The sequence below is a fragment of the Corapipo altera genome, unplaced genomic scaffold (assembly GCF_003945725.1).
Source record: "Corapipo altera isolate COAL_440 unplaced genomic scaffold, ASM394572v1 58, whole genome shotgun sequence".
Taxonomy (NCBI): Eukaryota; Metazoa; Chordata; class Aves; order Passeriformes; family Pipridae; genus Corapipo; species Corapipo altera.
In genome coordinates, this window is record NW_020884898.1 from 5,306,390 (window position 1) to 5,328,749 (window position 22,360).

The 22,360-nt window shown below is 39.7% G+C and overlaps 1 protein-coding gene across 4 annotated transcripts in view; it reads left to right on the plus strand.

Annotated features, from left to right (window-relative positions):
* APP (amyloid beta precursor protein) overlaps window positions 1-22,360 on the plus strand; it is a 204,051-nt gene that overhangs the window by 31,212 nt on the left and 150,479 nt on the right. For all 4 annotated transcript variants that reach the window (XM_027648787.1, XM_027648790.1, XM_027648789.1 and 1 more), the window contains exon 2: window positions 9,770-9,937. In XM_027648787.1, coding sequence (XP_027504588.1) covers window positions 9,770-9,937 — 168 coding nt within the window. The remainder of the gene's footprint in view (window positions 1-9,769; window positions 9,938-22,360) is intronic.

The window sequence follows — 22,360 nt, forward strand, 5'->3', positions numbered from 1 at the left end:
CTGTAAGACGTTTCACATGTCCCCCACAACATCCTTCTCTCTAAATTGGAGAGAAATTCGATGTAAATTGGATGGGTGGACTGTTAGATGGATAAGGTGGTTGGATGGTCACATCTAGGGGGTGTTGGTCAACAGCTCAGAGTCCCAATGGACATCAGTGACAAGTGGTGTCCTTCAGGAATCTGTACTGGCACCAGTGTTATTTAATATCTTCACTAATGACATAGGGATCAAGTGCACCCTCAGCAGATTTGCTGATGACACCAAACTGAGTGGTGCAGTGACACACCTGAAGGATGGGATGCCATCCAGAGGGACCAGGGAATTTTGAAAAATAGGCCTATGGGAATCTCATGACGTTGAATAAGACCAAGTGCTGGTGCTGCACTTGGGTAAGGGCAACCCCCAGTACCAATCCAGGCTGGGGGATGAACAGATCAAGAGCAACCCTGCTGAGAAGGACTTGGGGGTGCTGGTGGGTGAGAGGCTGGACATGACCCAACCATGTGCACTGGGAGCCCAGAAAGCCCCCCATGTCCTGGGCTGCATCCAAAGCAGTGTGGGCAGCAGGGGAAGGAGGGGATTCTGCCCTATGAGGGTGGAGAGGCCCTGGCACAGGTTGCCCAGAGAAGCTGTGGCTGCCCCATCCTGGCAGTGTTCGAGGCCAGGTTGGATGGAGCTCTGAGCAGCCTGGTCTAGTGGAAGGTGTCCCTGATGATTGGAACTGGGTGATCTTTAAGGTCTCTTCCAAGCCAGGCCAATCTGTGATTGAATGATAAAGGTAAAATTCTGTGAGAGATTGAATACTAATAAAATTTTTGGAGTGGAGGTAAGATGTAGGCATCCCTCAAATCATACAAACTATCTTTTTACAGTCCAGTTTTATCAGGAAAAGTTGAAAAATAAATAGCATAAAAAAGGAGTGAGGGTACTATACAGAAGAAGTCTTCTTTCATGAGGTGTTTAAGCATGGTGCTGGAAATGTGATGAATGAGATGTGAAGCTATCTTGAAGTCATCAGCTACTTCAAATTAGTTCCTAAAAACTGAAGACTGCTATTCTGTTTAAAAATAAGTCAATGAATTGCCAAGCACTGACATTTGAGGGATAAAGTTCATTTTGGAAGCTGACATTGCGCAAGTGTTAACCTGTCTATCAAATTCATTGAACTAGGACTGTTCTTCAATATTTGACTGAATAGATATAATTTAAATTTGATTCATGGTATTGAGTCTGTCTCTGCATGTAGTAATTTTCCTTTTCACATCCTTTCCAGGTACATGTGCATTGAAATAAGTTTAAAATATAACTTGCATCAAAATTGGTTACCCTTGTGCAATAAAAAAAAGGTGTTTTAATATAAATGCAAACTAGACCTTATTTAGGGCTTTTTTTAATACTTACTCTCACCTTGTAGTTTCAGTTTTGCAGCAGTGAGTTTCATGGGTATGATAGGACCCCAGAAGTTATTATGGAGCTTGGAATAGTTCTGTAGTCCATTGCATTGCTGTGAAATATGCTCTTCTTTTCTTCTGCTTAATGTATTTAAGATAAAATAAGTGATGGGGCTCTGAGTGTTGGAATAGAAAATACAGTGCTGGAATTAGGTGATTTACTATGATTTATTTTGGGGCAAAACCTTAATTTGTTCTGTAAAACAGAGTCTTATGTTTGTTTTGGAGTAGTGATAGCCTTGCAGGTGATAAGATTTAAATGCAGAATCATAACATTTCTGCATATGTACCAGAAGAAATCATAACACTTGTCATATTTCTTGGTATCGTTAAACACTTATTTTGTCAAACTTGCATGCTTATTGGATTTCATCTTTTGTTTCCTTTTTTATTTCAGATGAATAGAAGATCATTAATTCTGACAGGATTGGTTTTTATTTGTCTGTTTCTTGTTTATCCTACTGCTATTAGTCAACACATGTAAATGACCAAAGCCTATTTCAAAATCTAAATGAATGGCTTTGAAGCAAGATGAGCTTTTTTTTTTTTCTTAATTTCCATCTTCTTAATGCACTTTTATCCAGCTTATAAAATCTTGATTTTGTTTTGCCCCCTCTGCCCCCCATGTTAATGGCTAGTTGGTGCTGCACTAGATTTAATGCTTCCTAGAAGTCATTCCAGTTTTGGATAATTTTGGTCAACCTGCTTGTTGTAATTTTTCTTTCTGCCAAAATGGCAGTTTTTATAATAAATTGGGACTAAACCATGTGGAGGTACGTGCAGGCTGGGGGGACCTGGTAGGTGTGAAGGTTTTCAGTTACTCTTTATATCGATAGCTCACTGTGAGATCTGTAAATTTGACTGTGGACTCTTAAGATGACTCTGAAAGAGACCTTTGATTGGGTGTGAGTTGTGCCCCTCGCCTTTACTGATGCACATCATCAAACACACCAAACTGTTTGTGCTGCTGTGTGACTGAAGTGACTTTAGATCTTAGAATAGAACAGAGTATTTCAGCTGGAAGGGAGCTACAGTGGTCCCCTAGTCCAGCTACCTGACCAGTTCAGGGCTCACCAAGTTACAGTCTGTCGCTAAGGACGTTGCCCACTTGCCTCTGACAGGCTTGGGGCATTGACCATCTTTCCAGGAAGCCTCTTCCAGTGGTTGAGCACCCTCTTGGCAAAGAAATGCTTCCTAGTCTCCAGTCTGAACCTCCCCTGGCAGAACATTAAACGATTCCCATGCATCCCATCACTGGATCCCAGGGAGAAGAGCTCAGCACCTCCCTCTCCGCTTCCCTCCTTAGGAAGCTGTAGAAAGCTTCCTCAGCTGCTGTTTCTCCAAACTAGATAAGCTCAGTGTCCTCAGCTGCTCCTCATGGGATAACCTTCCTTCCAGCCCTTTCACCACCTTTGTCCTCCTCTGAACACATTCAAACACCTTCACATCTTCTTAAATTAGGACACTCTGCTTGGAGGTTGAGGGAGTGTGGCTTTTAGGTGGTTTTTTTGGAAGCAGACATGTTGCTGGTAGGAGGCTCCGTAGTGTTGGCGGTAGGTGGAAAATTCTTGACACTGCACTTAGTTGTAGACAAATGTATTTTTGTTATGTTCATATAGCCGATGCGAAGATCTACCTTCTCTGACTTGCTAGGACACTCCCCCATGATACTTCCTTGCATTTATAGCCATATATATAAATAGGGATGTTGATTTTTGTAGATAAGTTTTAGTTTTTAGTCACTTTACCAGGAAGCAGGGAAATGTTTGCATGATGAAGCTGGACAGGACCCTGAGATTAGCTCAGCTGGTTAGAGCATGCTGCTAATAACACTAAGGTGATGGGTTTGATCCCCATATGGGCCATTCGCTTAGGAGTTGGACTCTGATCCCTATGGGTCCCTTCCAACTCAGAATATTTTGTGATTATTAGTCGGTTCTGTACACGAGTCGCACTTCTGCTGTTCTTGTGGTCCTCTTCCTTGCTTGCTGGTGTTTCCAGGAGCCCTAGGCAGGGAAATTCCTCCTCTCTCAAATGTGTGTTCATATGTGCATATGCACGTCTGCTCTTTGTTACAGGCACTACAGCAGAATTTCTACTCAAATCTTGCAAATACCTCTTGTAAGCACTTGGATGCTGGTTTGCTCAGGTCTTTGGGGAGGGCAGTATTTGCCTCCCAGTTGCTCCATGAGAGAGCCTTGTGAACTCAGTGCTTAGTCCTGGCATATTTTTGGTTTGGGTTTGATACTTATGATTTCAGAGTAGACAAATACCTGGTGCTGGGTTGGGATGGCATTCTGCTAGTTTTTGGAACATGACCTGAGGGAAGCACTAAAACTGAGACTTATGAAATAAATGCAACACATGCCTCAGGACCCTGTGCAGGGTGTAGGTGAGGAGGATGGTTGACTGTCAGGAGACAGTTTTGAGAATAGTGTTGCTTCCTCTACAGGCTGGAAGACAGACTTGCTTTTAATTTGTTTGTGGAACAAGTGATCCTTGAGCTGCTATGGAGATGTGGGCACTACGCTGTTGTGGTACCTTTTGGCATCATATGAAGTAGGACAGGAGGACAGGACACAGGTATTTATTTGCACTTGGATTAAATAGGTTATAGACAGGGCAAGTAAATATCTCCAGTTTTCCAAAAACTTTTCAATGGAATCTGTTTCTCAAAAAAATATTGGGTGATGGCTTTGTGTGAAGGAGATATGGGTCTGCCCAGGGTTTCCTGTAGTTTTTTACTGGTTGCCAGAAACATTTGTCTTCCAGAGGGAGCAGTTTTATTGAGCAATCACTAAAATGTTTTTCTGACCTATTTCTCTAGGCTGTTGACAACAGTAATTGCTGCTGCTGTTTCTATATGAACATTATACAATAAAACACTGTTTTTAAATTATTCATGTTGATTTTGACAACCTCTTACTCTTGCGACAGTGTTCATCTCTAGGGAGAAGTAAGGAGATGAAAAATTTTCCTTGGTTTTGACCAACAGCCATCTTAAAGTTGTGGGGAGACAATAAATTGATATTTCTTCCTTTTTTTTTTTTTTTTTTGGGTCCTGATTGCATTTATAGAAAAGGAAATTTTTTTTTTATGATGTATCTACATGAGCAGGTTTTAAAATATAAATAGTCTTTAAAGCATTTGTGTTCTGTGTAGATTCCTAATAAAGGTAGGAGGAGAAGAGTATTTTATGGCTTAAACAGGAAGTCTGCAGTAGAGTATAACAGAATACAGTCTGCCAAAGTTGGTGGTTAACCAGTGGGCAGGAAGCCACGGATTTGTGTCTGGTGACACAAGCCTGTATTTTCAAGGCATTTACCTAGTTTGAACCACAGACTTCTGGAACTGAGAAGTGACCTTCATTTGTAGGGAGCAGCAGAGTGGAGTCCAGTGGAATAAACTTAATCTTTCCACTGGGGAAAAGATCTGTATCACATTTTGCTCCTGAATGTGTAAGGCAAGCAGAGAGTCCGTTTATACTCATTTAATTTTTACTGTGTTCTTTATAGGAAAAAACAGTTATGAGTGGCCCCACTTCAAAGACAGAATTTCTTTTATTCTGTTGATAGTCATAGAGGAAGCAAACTGCTCTGCATGCAATTTGGTGCTGCTTTAGTTAATTAGAAACCTCAAATTTCAACCCAAATATGGTATAAAAGTTTGGAGGAAACACAGCTGTGGATTGGAAGGGTGATGTCTTACTTGGATATGCTTAATTCTTCACATTATTTGAAATCCCTTTTCACTTTTACTGCCAGCAGATGTTGTTAAACCTTTAAACTGTAGTCTCTAACTTCCTGGCTGAAGGTCTGGATTTGGTGTTAGCATTAAAAATGGAAAGCAGGGAGGGATTATTTTAATAATCTAAAACAAGAAGAGCATTTGTTTTGAGCAAGTTGTAGATATGGAGGTTGTTATTGACTGTCCTCTCCTCAGAAGTAATTGCAGATGAAGCAATTAATACAAATTAAATACACTTTGAAGGCTTATGAAAAGGGCTTCAGGTTAGTGTTTGCAGAATAAAGCAACCTAAATTATAAGAGCTGTTGTAAGGACTTCTGGGGAATGGTTTTTGATGTTTCAGCATTTAATAACAGCACATGCAAGGTCTGATGCTTATTTCCATAATATACTGTAGTCCTTAATTATAAGTTAATAGCAGAGCTATCTGGAGTGAAGCTGAGTTACTTTGGTTCCTTGATGGAAAACCTCTTGAGGGTAAAACCTTGCAGCCTTTGTTTTCTGAATATAACCTGAGTTGTGAAAAAAAGGCAACACTTGCTGGCAAAATAGGGATTATGGAGAGCTATTAGCAAATACACTAATTGCTTTTGTAACTGCACAAAGCAATGTCAGAGAGACTGGATGGGGAGACATCTCTGCTTTGTCTTAAAATGATGGTGTTTCATAGGAAAAGGCCTTTTGATCTTGAGATGGAATGGTAGTGAGCGGAAAAAACTCCACAGGGTTTTTTGTTAATGTAAGGTGTTCCTTATTTTAGTTTTGTTATGAGATAAAACTTCTTTCAGTCCTCTCTACTCTACTAAAATTCTTTATGAATGTCTCAGAAATGGTATAAATAGCATCCATCATGTCGTGTGGACGTGGAGTGCAGTGATGCACTGAAGACCCTTCGAATCTTTCCTCAAGGTGTGCTAAATTGCCAGGCCTGGAAGACAGGAAGGCAGAGGCATCTCTGTACTGCATCTTAACAGGGGAAGGAAACAGATTTCCTTCATCTTAGTCTTTTAATGCTGGCATGTTTTTGTTTTTTTTTTTTCTGTATTGTATGTAAGTCAACATTCGTTTAATGACTGTTTTCCCTCTCAAAACAAAAACACCTATTTTCAAAGATAGGCTCCAGTAATTAAACAGTGTCATTTAGGTAGCTTTGCCAGGACTGGCCTTCTTTTGTCCTAAATGGACCAATCTGAGGGGAAAACAGCTGGATTATCTCTCTCTTCTTTCAATATCCAAAGCAGTTATATACCTAATGGGCTTTGTCTTATGGAGTTCTCTTCTGATTCCAATCTAGTGTTGACTGGATTTTTTTCTTTTAGTATCCCCACGTGCTTTTTCTTTGAGAGTAGGCAAAATACTGAAAACCTGTCCTTGAAAGGTATTTTAAATTTTTTTTCTACAAAATAATATTTTAAGCGTTTCAGCTTTTAGCTGTTTGGAAGAAGGAAACTTCACAACTGGATGTGAAATGAGTCTTGAGGCTGGAAAACAGGACTCTGAGATTCTGGAATTCTTTAAGGGAAACCCTGATGTCAGCATTGAGACTTACCACAGCCGTAGAGCCCTTCTTTTGGAACTTGCACGCTCACTACACGTCTGAAAGTTAATGATTTTTTTTTCTATATGAAAAGATGTTAGACTGGTGCTTGGAGGTCTTGTGACATGTTAGAATAATGAATTTACAGAGTTGTGAGTAGCATATAACCAATTGAAGTAATTTTTTTTCAGAATCCTGTAGTTGCCATTTTTCAAATTTAGGTAGTTCCCATTCTAGAAACTGATCTCTGATCTGGATGTCTTGTGGAAGTGGTGAGTAGCGTTCTTACCTGGTCTTTGAAAACTGGATATCCTGAGAAAACCTGAGCATATCATTTGGAGTTACCTTGAGATGCTGTGCTAATTGGTCTGTTACTTAATGATTTGCCAAGGAGCAGGAAAAAAACCCACATGCTACTTCTTCGAGGTCGTAATGCAAAGTAGATGGAATAATATGTGATTACAGTTCCGTTAATATGCTTGGAGTTTTTACTTTTGGAGAATACTAATAAAACAAATAGTTGCTGTGAATGGAATTTGTGTCGCATGAGTTATTCTTTGGGAGACTAATCTGCCTGAGAGCTTTAGGATTAGTCAAGGAGGGATTTGCCACTATAGGCATTATTGTAACAAACTGGACTGTTGTTCAGCATTGCTATATAGAAGCTGCTTATCTGTGTAGATCGGTGCTCTAGATTATATTAAATTGGATTGTAATGCAGATACTTTTTCTTGTCAGAGAATGAACAAAAATTAATTAAACCATTGACTATGAAGAAAACTTGAGTGATTTATAAAACTTGTCACCAGCTCATGTATTTTAGCTGGATATACCTGTGATGTAACCAGGGATTCATTCATTCATTCAGTGTGTTTAAAATATATGACAATATGCATGGGATAAATAGCTTATCACAGCATCTGGTTTTAGTAACATTTTAGTCTACTGGCTTTTTCTGAGTTGTTTTTCATGTTTGTAAGTGTACGTGTTTTAAAAGAAGTGCTACATTTCCCCACCCCTCCCCCCAAATACTGTTGTTCAGTCCCCTTTGTGATCAAACTGCTGTTGGATGTCTCTTAAAATCAGTAATAGTTCATTAGGTTTTACATTCTGAGGAACGTCTTTTATTTTTGGGTTTTATATTTGTTTAGCTTGACAGTGTTGGGTTTACAGCTGGACTCGATAATCTTAAAAGTCTTATTCAACCTAAATGATTCTTTGATTCTATGGTCTGAATACTTGAGTTTGGTCTACAGTGTCTGTTAATTGCTCTCGTATTTCTTTATGATTAAAAACATTTAGCTGTCCTAATCAATAAGATGAAGTACTGTGGTGAGCAGGTCATTAGTATGGCCCTGTCAACTCAAAATATAGAAGGCTAAATGTGATTGTGACTTGCTCTGGTAATTTCATTAAGCTGGGAGATGTCATGGCTTTTCTGAAGGGAATGAGATTTTAAGTAGACAGTCACAGGTGGTTGTGTTTGTTAGAGTTAAATTGATAGCACTTCCCCCCACACACTCTATCTGCCTTTCTAGCTAGGAAAAAAAAAATCAAAAAACTCCCTGCTATAAAAGCACAAGGCAAGTTCTCAGTACATTTACAACTTAGGATTTGGAGTGAAAAAAGTTTAGAATCTGCTGCAGTGTGACTGCTGTGTGCTTTATTAATTTAATAGACATCTCAGTTGGAGGAGCCAACTGGCAATAGAGTTCACGTTCACACATTACCTGTGGAATGACTCATTTCTGGTTTTATTGAAATTTTGATAGGGTTACGTTGCATCTATAAAGAAAAATAAAATCATTTATTTGGAGGATTTTTTTTTTTGTAGATTGTTATAGATATGTCACGTTTTTGTTGCTCTCCAGAGTTTCTGAAGACATTAGAATGAGTAAGCATGTGATAGCTTTGCTGATCAAGGCAAGCCAGACAAGGTATCATCACAGTTATTGGAAAATTCTCCAGTTACCCAGTGGAAGGGCAGTGATGGTTGACTGTTAAATTGTACAGAGCTTACTAGTTTCACAGGAGAAGAGAAATTGAGATAGTAAAGGGAAGTCTCTGCCAGTTGAGGTGTTCCTGCTTTTTTGGTTTTTAAAGTGAAATTGTGCGAACATATTAGCATCTTAAAGAGGGAAGGAAAATAAATATTCTCTCCTTTCTCTAAAAAAACCCTCAAAAATTAATGAAATACTTGTTTTGATTGTGGCATTTACACTTCCAATGCTAATCCAGTGGGTAGTTAGATGTTCACTCCTGCAGTGTTTCTTAGTGTGACTTTTTTTTTTTTCAATTATTACTGTAGATGTATAAAATTCATGAAGTCTTTTTTGCATTTCTCTAAACAAAGATTAGGGAAACTAATACAGGGGGTTTGCATACTTCCTGTAATACTGTTTCTTCAGTTGATCATGAAGTTTTAAAATGTTTTTAATTATCCTCTTGAAAAGCCTTCTAGCTGAAGGATTAAAAAATTAAAAATAGATCTTTAAGCCTAAATGCATCTTCTGCTGTACCTTGAATGCAATGGACCCGTCTTTGGAGCATGAGGGGCAGTGGAGAGCTGTTGACTTGTCTCTTACCTGTTTGCTCAACACATGGATGAACTACAGAGGGGCTTGAAAAAACACACATTGTGGAATTTTTATGAAACTCCTGGGAAAAACTTGTTACTTTTTTATTTTAGTTGTTAGTGGACCCTTCCCCCTTCAGTACACCACGTATGTTTAAAAAATTAAACTTCTGTAATTGTGCTCCAGCTGTGTTCATTATTCTGGGTAAGAAGACAGTTTTGGGCCACAAAATAGCTTGATTACATCTTTAAAATCTGTGTTACACTATTGTAATGTGGATTTCTGTGAAGACCCCACCTTATATTTCTCAAATCTACCTGAGTCAAAAATTTCAACCTTTCCTGCCATGGGTGGTTGAGTCTAGAGTTTGTTTCAGTCTTGCTTGAGCTCTTCCTGCTTTGGATGGACTAAAATGACAGATGTGAGGTTAAAACTTTTTTTCCTTCTCCTTCCAGGTGCCTGCTGATGGAAATGCCGGGTTGCTGGCAGAGCCTCAAATTGCCATGTTCTGTGGCAAACTCAACATGCACATGAATGTGCAGAACGGCAAGTGGGAATCGGACCCCTCTGGCACCAAGACCTGCATTGGGACGAAAGAAGGGATTCTCCAGTACTGTCAGGAAGTAAGTGCCATCCTTGGGAAACACTGCAGTGGTTTTTCTTCTGAAAACCTAAGCGCAGGCATGTGCTGGAGAGCTCAGTCTGTAGGGAGCTTCCCTTTCTTTTTTTACCTCTTCTGCTCCATTGCCTTTTTGTCCTTTCTAAAGAGGTTCTCTCCAGCGCCTGTTAAAACAACTTCAAAAATTGGTTGCTGTGGGAGTCACTGGGACTGTTGTTGGACAATTTTGTCTCTCTTTCTTCTGCCCTTGGGGGATAATTTTTGTACAGTCTGTGCACAGTGGGCTTCTTTCTTATAAAGTATTTTGAATAAAGCTGAGGTGACAGTTTATTATTGAAAATGCCCTTGTTCTTTCTGGCCTGATCTTGAAAGAGTCAGCTGTAACATGTCTTCTGTCATCCTACCATGATACTGAAATGCATTGGGGCAGTTCAGAGTTATTGGCCTCTGCTGCACACTGAACCATTCAGAGTTTCTTAATAGAAAAAGCTTGCCCTACAGATGAAGTCACAATGACTGATTTCATATTTGAGAGCAGAAACTTATTACCCACTTGCTTATGTTCTAAGAACAGCTTGTGGATCTAATTTTGTTTTGTCTCCGTGCTGTGATAGCGTGGTAACCTCGTACCAGTGTGTGACAATTCAAAAAGAAAATGCATTATTTCATGCCATGAAACAAAAGGGCACGGTTTGAGTTGCCTTAGTCCTCCCATCTTGCTACACCATCTCTGTGTTTTGTTGTTTTTAAAGCAGGGGCTATTGCATATTGCCATAGCAGTAGCTGTCTTGCTTCTTAAATGTCAAAGCAGTTCCTCTGAAAATGCTTCTTTAGAAAGCAAGAGAATTCACTTTTCAGATCTTGGCTCTCAGTATCTTCAGTCCTGTCCTTTCACCCACTGATTGTTCCTTCTGTTTCTTGCAGTGTTTTGTTCAGTTTTTATTGCATTTGATCTATATTCTTTATGATCTTTATGGTTTATATTAATTTTAAGGATGATATTGTAATGGCAATTGAAATTGATTCTTCACCAGTAGCCTTGACTCTTTATTAAGCTTTGTAAAATTCATGTTTTTGTTTACTACTAACAGAATTACCAAACCTAACCTACTATTTCAGTTTTAAAGATTTCTTCTGGTTTTCTGTTGTCTCCTATGATTTATCTAAATCAGGTTGATTTTTGCATAATGAAGTTATTGAGGGTGAGGAAAGGGATAAGAAAATGGAAGGAGAGCATCAGTGAATAAAAATCCATGAAATAGTATGTTTGTCTAAAGTCATAGAAATAAATATGTGAATTTATAGGAGTAAGATTAGGAGGTTTGGGAGATTTTAAGGTAATGAATAGCTCAGTAGGTCAGGGATTCAGCCACAAATGCTGCAGACAGGGAAGGATTCCAGAACAAGATCTTGGAGCTTTAACTCTCAGTTGAATATTGGGTGATTTTGAAATTTTCAGTGACATTTAAAAAAAAACAAAAAACAAACTTTCTCAAAAGTAAAGTGAAGGGGAAAGTAAAAGCAGTCAGAATTTAGTAGCCATAGATTTTTAAATGACAAAGGGAATGATAGGAAAAATGTTGACTTCATAAGGAAAAAGTTCTTTACCAAGGAGAGCAGCCATGCAATGGCACAGGTACTTAGTCAGGCTGTGGAGTCCCTGTCCTTGGAAACTGGGAGAGCTGAACTGGGCAAGGGCCTCAGCAACTTGGTCTGGCTTAGATATCAGCCCTGGTTGGAGCAGAGAAAGGTCTGAGTGACTGTGTTAGGTTTCTTTTAACCTGAGGGGTTTTTTTTGCAAATATGAAATTGTCTCCTGCCTGAAACAGAGGAGAGATGATCTGTTACTTGGGTTTTTAAATATTTAAACTCTACTGTGGTGATAAGCCCTAATTTGTGTGCTTGACAGTTTATTAGCTTAGCATTAGACGATCATGTCATGATTTTAGAGTGTCTCTAGCTCCAGTTAAAAGCATGGCTTAGGGGGTTCTGCCCTGTCATGAGGCAAAGCGCTGGCAGGTCTACTCCCTAAAAATGGGGTGGGCTTCTTCCAGATTGTAATTAAACTGTGTTAATTATTTGTGCATGTTTAAGCAGTGTGGTTTCATTAACTTGAAGTGAGCGATTCTGCTGTGGCGCTGGCCAGGAAAGGGCTCTGCTGCTTTGCTGTTGATAAACTTGTCCATGACCCAACAAGAGAATTGGAAGAGTTGGATGAGAGTACCCACTTTTACCAAAGAAATGAATTTGTAGAGAATTGCTAGTAGATGCAACTCAAACTGGCTTCTCAGTTTTGGGGAACCCCTTGTTGTTGTGCTTGGTATTCCAGATATCCTGGGGCTAACAGTGAGTAGTTTTTCCCTTCCCTTCTGCTTGTTTACCTTGGCTGCAAGACAGTGCTTGCTATCAGAGAATGGGACAAATTTGCATTTTTTCATTAGCAGGAAGCACTAGGCAGCAAGGCTGAGATGAAATAGTTTGCAGGTAAAAATCTCCTTTTTGGTTGCTTTTGCCAAATATGATCTTTTCCTTCCTTTCTTTTCTCTCCTGTTCATGCTGTTTTTTCACCAATAGAAGGATTGCTGCTTGTAGTGGGCTTTTTTCTTGGTACAGGCTGAGTGTAAATGCTCTGCTAATGATTCAGACAGATACTCTTACTGAATCTCTCTTCACATTCCCTGGCACTGTGGCAACTCCTTTGGTTCTCCTGTCTTGCTGTAGCAGCAGCTGTTAGTACTGTTCTGCAAAGATGCTGGTTGTTGGTTTTTTTTTTTTTACCCAACTCCAAAAAAGAACCCTGAAATGATAGCAGGCAAGGGAAGGTTTGCTTTCTTTCCCCCTGTACCTCTGATGAGAAATCTGTCCATCCTGGTTTTTGTTGCAGATCCCTTGTGGGGTTCTGTACCAGGCATTGTAATAATGACTGTTGCAAGGGGCGATGCTCTCCTGTGGTAAATCCTGTAGCATTAACTCATGCACTCAGTTCTTCCTCCAGCAGGGAAAGACCAGAAGGAACATGCCAAAAAGAAACAAATGGGTGGAAATGCCATGTGCAACTACAGTAATTTTGCTCTGTGGCTCCTTGACTCTAAAATAATAAAAAAATAGCATATTGTGAAATTTCACTCACTGTCAGTCAAAACTGATATTTCATGTATTCTCTGGCTTTGTTTTTTTCCTTGAAAGTATTTTAAAAAAAAACTCTATCACCTCCCCTTTCATGAGAACGTACAAATAGATGCATTCTTCTGCCTCCTTGTTAACTGTTTCAGAAGAGATTTTCTTGACAGTGCAAGGCCAGATGCCCGAGTGGTGGTCAGAGCACAGGGCTGGACGGTGCATGGAGTACAGAGGACTTGTATTTCTCTTGCAGAGAAGATTTACTGTGAGCCTTTTATGTTTCCCCTGAGATTACCATTGCTGCCTCTTTCCCGTCCACTGTCAGTGTAGGTGGATTTTGGAGTCTTGATGCAGGAAGTAGCAGTAGAGGAGCATTGCAGGGCAGAAAGGGAGGAATGGGCAATAAGCAGAACCACCTACATGTTTTAAAGATTTACGTCGCTTGTTTTTGCTTCGCTTCCTTTGAGTGGGAACTGGGTGCAGCACAGGAACTTATCTGAATTTATATTTGGGCAACGCATCACATAGTTAAAAGATGAAAAAGCTCAGACTGTAGATTGCTTATTTGAAAGGAAATGGAAGATACTCGAATGCTGCCTTCCAGCTTCCTTGACTTCAGTTACACCCTGATCCTGAACTGGCAGGAAGTGGTTCTGGAAGCAAGGTACATCCATCCCCTCTGCCTTCAAATCTGCACATTCCCCCCGTGTTCAATGTAAGCTGGTGGCTGTTCTTGTTTTTTAAATACCACAAAATCAAACTTTCTTGGGTGGAATGAGATGCTCATTAGAGAACTACAGCTTACTAGTGATTTCTTTTAATGTCAAGCTAGCTAGCGTACCACTGGATTAATTGTACCTGTTACTCCAAAGTAAAGCCAGACAGGCCTGAGCTGCAAACAGATGTCAGATGCAAGTGCTGCAGGTGCCAGAACAACGTGGCATTGATGTAAAAAGGGTGGTATACACCTATGTACACCTGGAATCCTTAAGGTGTTGTGAGTGTTGTAGCTGACACTTCACATCAAGCCATCAGTCAGACAAGTCCTGCTGCTGACACTGCAGTGCCAGCTGTTCTGCAGGGATGTTGGTGACACCCTGCCATGCACAATTACTAGATAATTAGCCCCTGGGGAAAGCTGCTTCCAGCAGCCCCTGATGGGTGGTTAGCTGATGTCCCAGAGCAGGTGGGGACAGCTGCTCCTGGACTTCACCTTGTGTTGTTTTCTGGAAGGAGCTGGGTGCCCCCCCCCACACATGGTGAAGCCCTGAGACAGCATGTTACTGTCGAAGGAAGGTGATTTTTTGGAGGCCAGTTAGCTCTTGTTGTCCTAAAATGCATTTATAAAACCAACCTGGAGCCTGCCTTTTGGCTAAGTGTGTTTTTAGAGTTACACGAATATGCAGAGTAGGAAGTTAATTTAGGTGTGCTCCATTCCCTGTTTAAAGGGAGTGACTGTCCAGATGGAAGATACTGATGTATGTTTTATTATATTAGCAATTTTGAGCAGCTACGATATGCGGAGGTTTATGTCTGGTAATTAGAATACATTATATGAGTTCCTTGAAGGACTGAAATTATTTTGCCATCTGTGCTGAACTCACTGTCCAAAATGGATTGTAGAAACAACACTCACAGCTGGCAAAAAGTTAATTTTGTGTAATGCATGTTTTTTTCCCCTCTTAGTTTAATTTGGAGGGGCTCATTTCCATTTTAAGTATGCATGTAACTGTTTGTTGGCTTTTCTTTTCTCCCAAGACCAAACCAGATCTATAGTAAAACTAGTCTAGGTGTGGATATTGTGAGGATGGAGTAAACCTGGGAACCTGGAGATCTATCTGATTTCTTTTGTAAAGTCATGACATGTGTCCACTCTCTTTTTAAAGACCATTGAGATATGTGAGCGTCTTGTGCTCAGTGTGTGTTTCTTACAAAAGTCTTCCACAGGAAGAACAAAACTGTAAATGCATTTTACTATGTTCTTAACTATACCCGTGTGTTACGTGGAGAAAAAATAGGGTAAATTCAGGTAACAGGTAATTTATTATAACTGCTGACAGAACAGTGTTGACATTTCTAACCTCTGATCATAATACTTTCAAAAATTATCATCTTGTCATTTTCTCAAACTTCCTGTGTTTATGCCATGTGTTTAGGTAAGTTGCTGGTGAAATGCAAAAGCTCCTTTTTAGCCAGTACAAGCTGAGGTGTGACCATACTAAAGCTTTGGCATTGATTCACCCCACAACCCCCACTGAAAGCAGTCCTCAAGTTTCTCTTTGGTATATGGGGCAAAAGGGCCACCAAATGACTGGCCCATCTCTTTATTTACTTGCTTGGCTCCCTCCTGCCACCATCTCTGATAATCCTTCTGTGCCTCTTGCCCTGGGACCCACTCCAGGCAGGACTGATGGCAGCAGTTCCCTCCCTCTCTAGTCTTTGTCCATGTTGAGAGCTTCTGAAGATTTTTTTAGAGGGTTTGTTCAACTACCAGGGATGATGAGGATTTTAAAAAGAGAAAAAGAGTTTGGCCTTTTTTTTTTTTCCTGAGAATTTGAGAGACGATGACAATGGTCTTGCTGCTGTGATAATGGTTTCTCTCCATGTTACCTTGTCATTTTCTTCCTAATAGGAATTGTTTTTATCCAGGCTGCATAATGTGCTGTTTCTAGTTTCTCAAAGGAAATAACCATGGTATTGAAGGTGAAAATGAATTTTAAACCTGAATTACTCTAAATTCAGCAGCCTAAAAAGCCATACATTTTGCAATGAGGAAAACGATCCGTTTAGTGAAACATCATGGAAAACATACAGGTTTTTGGCAGCACAGACTGTCCTTAAGAACAAATGACATTTTTAACAGAAATTGGTATTGGTATATTCTGAGATGTGTACAGTCATGCTGAAAAGTTTGGGTGAACAATATCTTAGCACTCTGCACTGAGTATTGAGGACTTTGGTTTTACTTACCTTTTGGTCCCAGCAAAAGTTGAATTAGCTTCCCCTGTACAACACTGCTTCAGTCTCATCAGTCTACTACTGATGGTATATTTATCCTGCAGTTAAACCTTAATATGCTCACCTTCTTGAGGAAAAAAGGCTGGGATTTTTAACCCAAACTGTAGTCTACCCTTTAAATTTATTTCAAATCAAGTGACTAATAAAACTTGGAGCATATGTTGCAAGATGATGCCTGCCTTTTTTTTGGTGATAATAAAAAGGTCCCCTCTCATTTTTTCCCTGTAAAGAGTTTTTTTGCATGTCTCAAAAAGAAATGAAAAACATCAGAATCTCAGTATGTTGTTGCTTTTATGATCAATTTTCCAACTCCTTTTGAAATAACATGCTTTTCTTGTGGAAGAAGAGTGCTTCTGCATTGAGGCTGAGGGAGGAAAAAGGATGAAAATGAACAAGTATTGTCTACATAAATACATATTTAGGTAGATGTGTACTGCAGTGTTTAATGAAGCTGCAAGGCTGTATTTTCCCCTAGATTAGTTTTGAATTTCACAGATGTAATGGACAAGATGAATGGCTCGTCTTAATCGATGGGTTCCACCAGCATGGCATCTTTGCCAGGAGTATGACAGTTTATTCTGTCCTCTAAAATATATGAATGCAATGGTTGTATGCAGGGCAGTCCTGTTGCCTTTTTTGGTTCATAGTTGAACTAATAGACAATCATTTAGCACATGTTTGGGGAAATGTTTTACATTTTCATCAGCGTGCTCTGCCTGTGGTTCTCTCCTTGAGGTTGCAGAAGGTGCCTCTGCCCTTGATTCTCAGCATGCCCCAGTGAAGGGAGCACAGCTCAGCTGATCCAGCTCTTGGCCTTACTGAAGCCCTTCTGGGAGTGCTGTGTAGTGTTGGATGTGGTCTGTGGAAGTGTTACTTTTCCTGCACAGGTTTCCTGGTGGGGGCAACACAGCAGACCTCTACTGCTGCGTGTCACCATTCCGTTTTCTGTCTTACATACAGAGTTCCTGTGTATTGTCTGCCATTTTCTTTACAGACACATCTCCTGTCTTGCACTGTGTGACTCTGAGATGGACTGGTAGCAACTGTTCCTTTAATAAATAATATTATAAGCCTAAGGCATAGTAGGCATTAAGTGTGATGGTTACCTTAAATAAAGAAAAAACTGTTATAAATATAGGGCTGTTATGTTTCAACCTGTTTGAGGAGGAAAGAGAGACTATTTACGAGGGCATGTAGTGACAGGACAAGAGGGAATGGCTTTAAACTGACAGAGAGTAGGTTTAAATCAGTTAGGAAGGAATTCTTTGCTGTGAGAGTAGTGAGGCACTGGAACAGATTGTCCAGAGAAGTTGTGGCTGCCCCATCCCTGGAAGTGTTAAAAGCCAGATTTGACGGAGCTCTGAGCAACCTAGTCTGGTGAAAGGTGTCCCAGCCAATGGCAGGGGTGTTGGAATGAGATGATCTTTAAGGTCCCTTCCAACCCAGACCACTCTATGATTATTTTCATCTACCTTTTCAGAGCGTGGTTTCATGGACTCTTCTCTCTGGCACAGAATTATCCCACTTTTGTTATGGATCATCCTGGATCCTCTTGAACTCCTGACCCTTTCCACTATGATGCAGTTTTTATTCTTAGGGGGAGTTTTGGGAGATAGACCAGTTCCTTGATCCAGCTTCTGTGCTAGCACTGGCTCTTGGAGAGATGTTAGCAGTAAATGGACAAGAGGAATAATGAAGGAATTACACCCTGGCAATATCAGACATGAGACTTGAGTCCAATTCAAGGCCAAAACCACAGCCCCAGCATTTGCTGGTGTACCTCTACAGATGGATGGGGGCAAGTGTGATGCCTTGGTGGGAATGGTGCTCCTGAGAGCTGGAAGGCTACCTGCAGGATTTCGGTGTTTGAGTAGTTTTGAGTGTTTGTTCCATCCCTTTCTTTGCATGATTGTATATATATGAACAGGTAGTATGCTTTGTGTAACATTCTATATTTTTTGGATCATCCTCATCCCTTATGGATGGCTTTTATAACTTTTGTGTACTATATCTTATTATTACCTTATCTTGTTATTATATTCTGTCTTGTTTTTTGTTGTGGTGTTAATGTTACTCTCTTCTGGTTTGTTTTTTTCTTTTTTTGATGGAGACAGGTTTCTTTTTTTTTCTTTCCCATTTCACCCTTGTCCATCTACTTTGGAAGGTATTGAAATTAAAATGCTGGCTATAGCTGTGATTATTTCCCTGTAACAGTGCATACAAAGCTTGTAGTCACAGGCAGTGATTGGTTGCATGGAACAGGCTCATGTTCAGAGGTCCCTTGGCAAGGAAAAAGGCATTATGCAGAGTTTCACTTGTCAGTTCTGCAGGCAAAAGTAGAAAAGGGGAAGACAGTTTCTCTCGTTACGTAGCTTTGAAGCTGTCAGGAAGGTGATGATTCCTTGAATTCGTAGCAGGGCAATGCCCCAAGGTTGGATGGGGGAAATATTTCCTGATTTTTGGGACATTTTATTTTTTCCAAAGCAGATACCACTGCTTTCTGATTTCTAATTCATACAGCAGCATTATCATCCAGTTAGCTTTTATCCAATTAAAATTATTATGTAGCACTGTATTGAGTGCCTGCTTTAATCTTCCAAATACTGTGTGCCTCTGGCTAATAAAAAAATCCCACTGATAATCTTTTTTTATAGGCGTGTGCTCCTTATAGAAAATTGTTCTAGATGGTTGTGGATTAATTATAATTATGGAGAGGTTTCTGAATATCTGTCCAATTATTGATGGTTTTATCCACCTTTTTTTTCATTTATGTATATATATATAGAGAGAGAGAGCATCTTTTTAATAGTTTAAACAGAATTTTAGATGTTAATTATTTTTTTTTACTTGAGTAGGGTGACATTTTTACTGAAGGGGTGTTATTGTAAATTGCTAACAAAAAAAGTTTGAAAGATGAGGATTTTAGATTTTTAGATTTTATTTTTTCAGAGCTCTTGAGGCATCTGGCTTAATGTTGAGACTAAAACCAGCATTGGATTTAAGGTCCCTAAGACTGTTCCAAATTGTTATGAAGCCTTAGAATGAGTTGTTAGGGAAAGGGAAAAAGTGTCGTCCTCTTGAGCTAAGACAGGAGCTTCTACTAGAAGCATAGTATTTAGAAGATGCATCAAAATATCTCTTAAAAAATCAGCTTTGTATTTTGTGTGTGCCAGTAGCTGTTGCATTTATTAACAGAAAAAACGGAAAAAATTCCTCGTACACTAATGACAATACCATGTTTAATTCTTTTTCTTCTGCCCAGGTATGAATGTTGAAACATGAATGCTGTTCATCTGGATATGAGGAAATATTGTCTGATACAACATATTTTGCCAGCATAGCTTTTTTCTATAAATACCATTGTAGGTCAGAAAAGCACTGATCCCATGGGAATGTAATGACATTCAAGATGTCCACTGATATTCAAGATGTCCATCTGTGTGAAGAAACCACACAATGTTTCCATCGGAATATAAGCCAGCACAATTTGTTTTATTTGAGTCTTATCCTGAGTCACAGGTTTTCTTGAGAAACAGTGATAATTAGGCATTTGTAAAACACCTGATTTGTCCATTCATTACTCACTTCCAGTTGGCCTGGGAAGAGAGTTGTGGTCAATAAAAGGCTTTCTTGTAAATTCAGCTTCTGAGGTATTTTTTTGCTCTTCCTTGTTTGAGCCAGTTACAGACATTAAAAAAAATTGATTTTGATGAATGTTGCTTCAAACATCTGTGAAGTGTTGCAGCTAACGTTGCTTGTCCAAGTTCCCACACAGCTTGGCAAGTCTGTACACTCCATCGAAGAGCAAAAATAAATTAGAAGGAATCATTCAAGAGGCAGGAATTACATTTATACTTCTAAACAAGGAATCTAAGAGGATTTAATTAGACTGATCTTATTAAAGCTAAACTTGTAATACCATGTAAGTTAATATGTGTATATTTTTTAATATTTTAGAGGAGATTGTCACAGAAACTAATTTTAAGCTATTGCTGAGAGCACATCAGTGGATATGGCAATAAGCAATTACTTGCTGACGTCTGGAAGGTGGGTTTTAATATTTTGGAGCCAGTATGGATCAGAGCCACTCTGTTGAGTAGTGGTGTGATGTCTTCCTATCACAATTTCATTCCTCTAATCCAAGTGTTCCATACAAGAGCACCACTCTGGTTTGGAGCAACAGAGAGGACTGAGGAGTCACCCTTATTCAGCCAGATTTGGAGTTCCTGAATGTTCCTGTTTTTGCAGACGTTCAGCTTAAAGATCTTGAGCTGTTGTAGGTTAAGATCTGTAGCAGGATCTGAGATGGTCAGATATGACCTAATTGTAGAAGTTCTTACCAAATCGAAGAACGGTTTAGCACAAGTATTGAGCTTAAGTGGTATGTGCTGCTGCAGGAAAAAAAAAATCAGTTTTCTTCTCTTCCTCCTTATTTCTTCTCTGCCAAGTTTTAGCATATGTCTGATCTTGCAGCAAGGAAGTTTAGGGAGCTGAAATGGCACAAAGCCAACCCCCTCAAACAAATAGGAAAAGGGTGAATTTCCCTCCCTGGTGTGCTCAGCGGGGACCAGATGAGCTGGAATGCTGATGTGGGAAAGGTGTAGGGGGAGGGCAGGACTACTTAGGACAGCTGACCAGAGGATGTGTCTGCTATGATCTTTGAACAGCCTGTGAAGAGAAGCTTTCTAGGTGTTTCTGAAAGCACTACATCTTTCTGCCACTTTTTCCTGCGTGCTTTCAGAAGAACACATCCTCTTAATCCCTGAATTTCCCCAGCAAGCTTTCTCTGGCAATAGGCAAAGACAACACGAGCAATTGAAAGGGCAAAAAAAATTTGATGTTATTAGTTGTAGAAGACAGATGTCAAATCAAGCCTATAATGAAGAACAGGACATATGTTAATCAGAGATGCAAATGTGTCTCCATGATTTAATTTTGGACAGCGGCAGAAACGTAAGTGGAGAGCAAATACATTCGAAATACCAGAACCTGTGCTGAAAATGAGAGAAAAGGAGGGTAAAAATAGAGAAATGTGAATGAGGCTGCTGTTTTTGGGCAGAGTGGTGACAGGAAGAAGGACAGAGGAGAATTGACAGGTGAATGAAAGACTGAGAAATTTGATGTAATGCAGTATCCTTGTACTGGTTATCTGACCTGAAATTTAGTTTTCCTGGGTCATTTGCTAAACTTCTGTTCCATGGTCCTGCCATAAGGATTTTGAGAAAAAGCGTATGGACTCAACATCTCAAATGCAGAGTCCCAGGTGCTTCTGGTTTTGCTGTTCCTTGTGTTTCTGCCAGGGTTTTACAGCTGGAGGTACAGAAGGAGTGGCCGTGCTCAGGAGCACCAGCCTCACATGCTGGTTTCTAAGATAAAGATTCTTTTTCGCTGTTGTTTAGCAAATGAAAATCTTTTTCATAATGCACAAATGGATTTGATGTTTGTAAATTGATTTATCACATTGTGTAGCCATGTCATAGAATTTTTGTTTTATGGAGTGTTAGAGGGTCGACCTGGTGGTTGTCACAGAGCTGCAGCAATAGAGCTTGCAGTGCACTAGGGGCTAGATACAGGGTCATTTGAAATCTGCAAATCCTTACCTTGATTTTGCTGCTTAGCTTAGTCTTTGGAGAAGGAAGTTCAGTCTAGTTTAATGTTTCACTTTCTTGAGGACTAAAGAAATTAAAGCTTATCTCTGAAACAGTTACCCTGCTAAACAACACAAACTGCTAAGCCACAGAGCACAGCAATAAAGTAGATTGCATTGTAACATAATCCTGAAGATAAGACTGTTTAAAGCTTTGATCTGCTTTTTTTTAGTTTCTGAAAGTTTCAACAGAAGTGTAGGTGCAGTTCTGAGAGTCAAGAAGCAATCTCTCTCCCGGGATGAGCCAAGGCAGTATGGACTGTTACGGATTTCTTGTTTGTTTTTCAGCAGTTTGAAAATCCATTCAGTCAAGAAGTCCTTGATTGAAATGGTCAAATTTGATTTATTTATGTTTACTTCAGTCTAATTCAGTGACCTTGGCTCCTGTTGGAGAAAGGGGATGCCAAAGATCATTTTAATTTAAGTGTATTGTTTGCCAGTCTTACTGTGAAGCAAAAGTAAACGAAGAGACATACAATAAATTGCTGTATTTAATTAAGTGGATTTTGAGGAACTGGCAACCTTGATGATTCTGTGATTCTCTAAGTGGGTTGGGATATCTGCTGGCAAGATGCATGATGCAGAGGAGCATGTGCATGGGCATGTTCCAGCTGCACAGTGGTTTGGATTGGAAAGCAGATG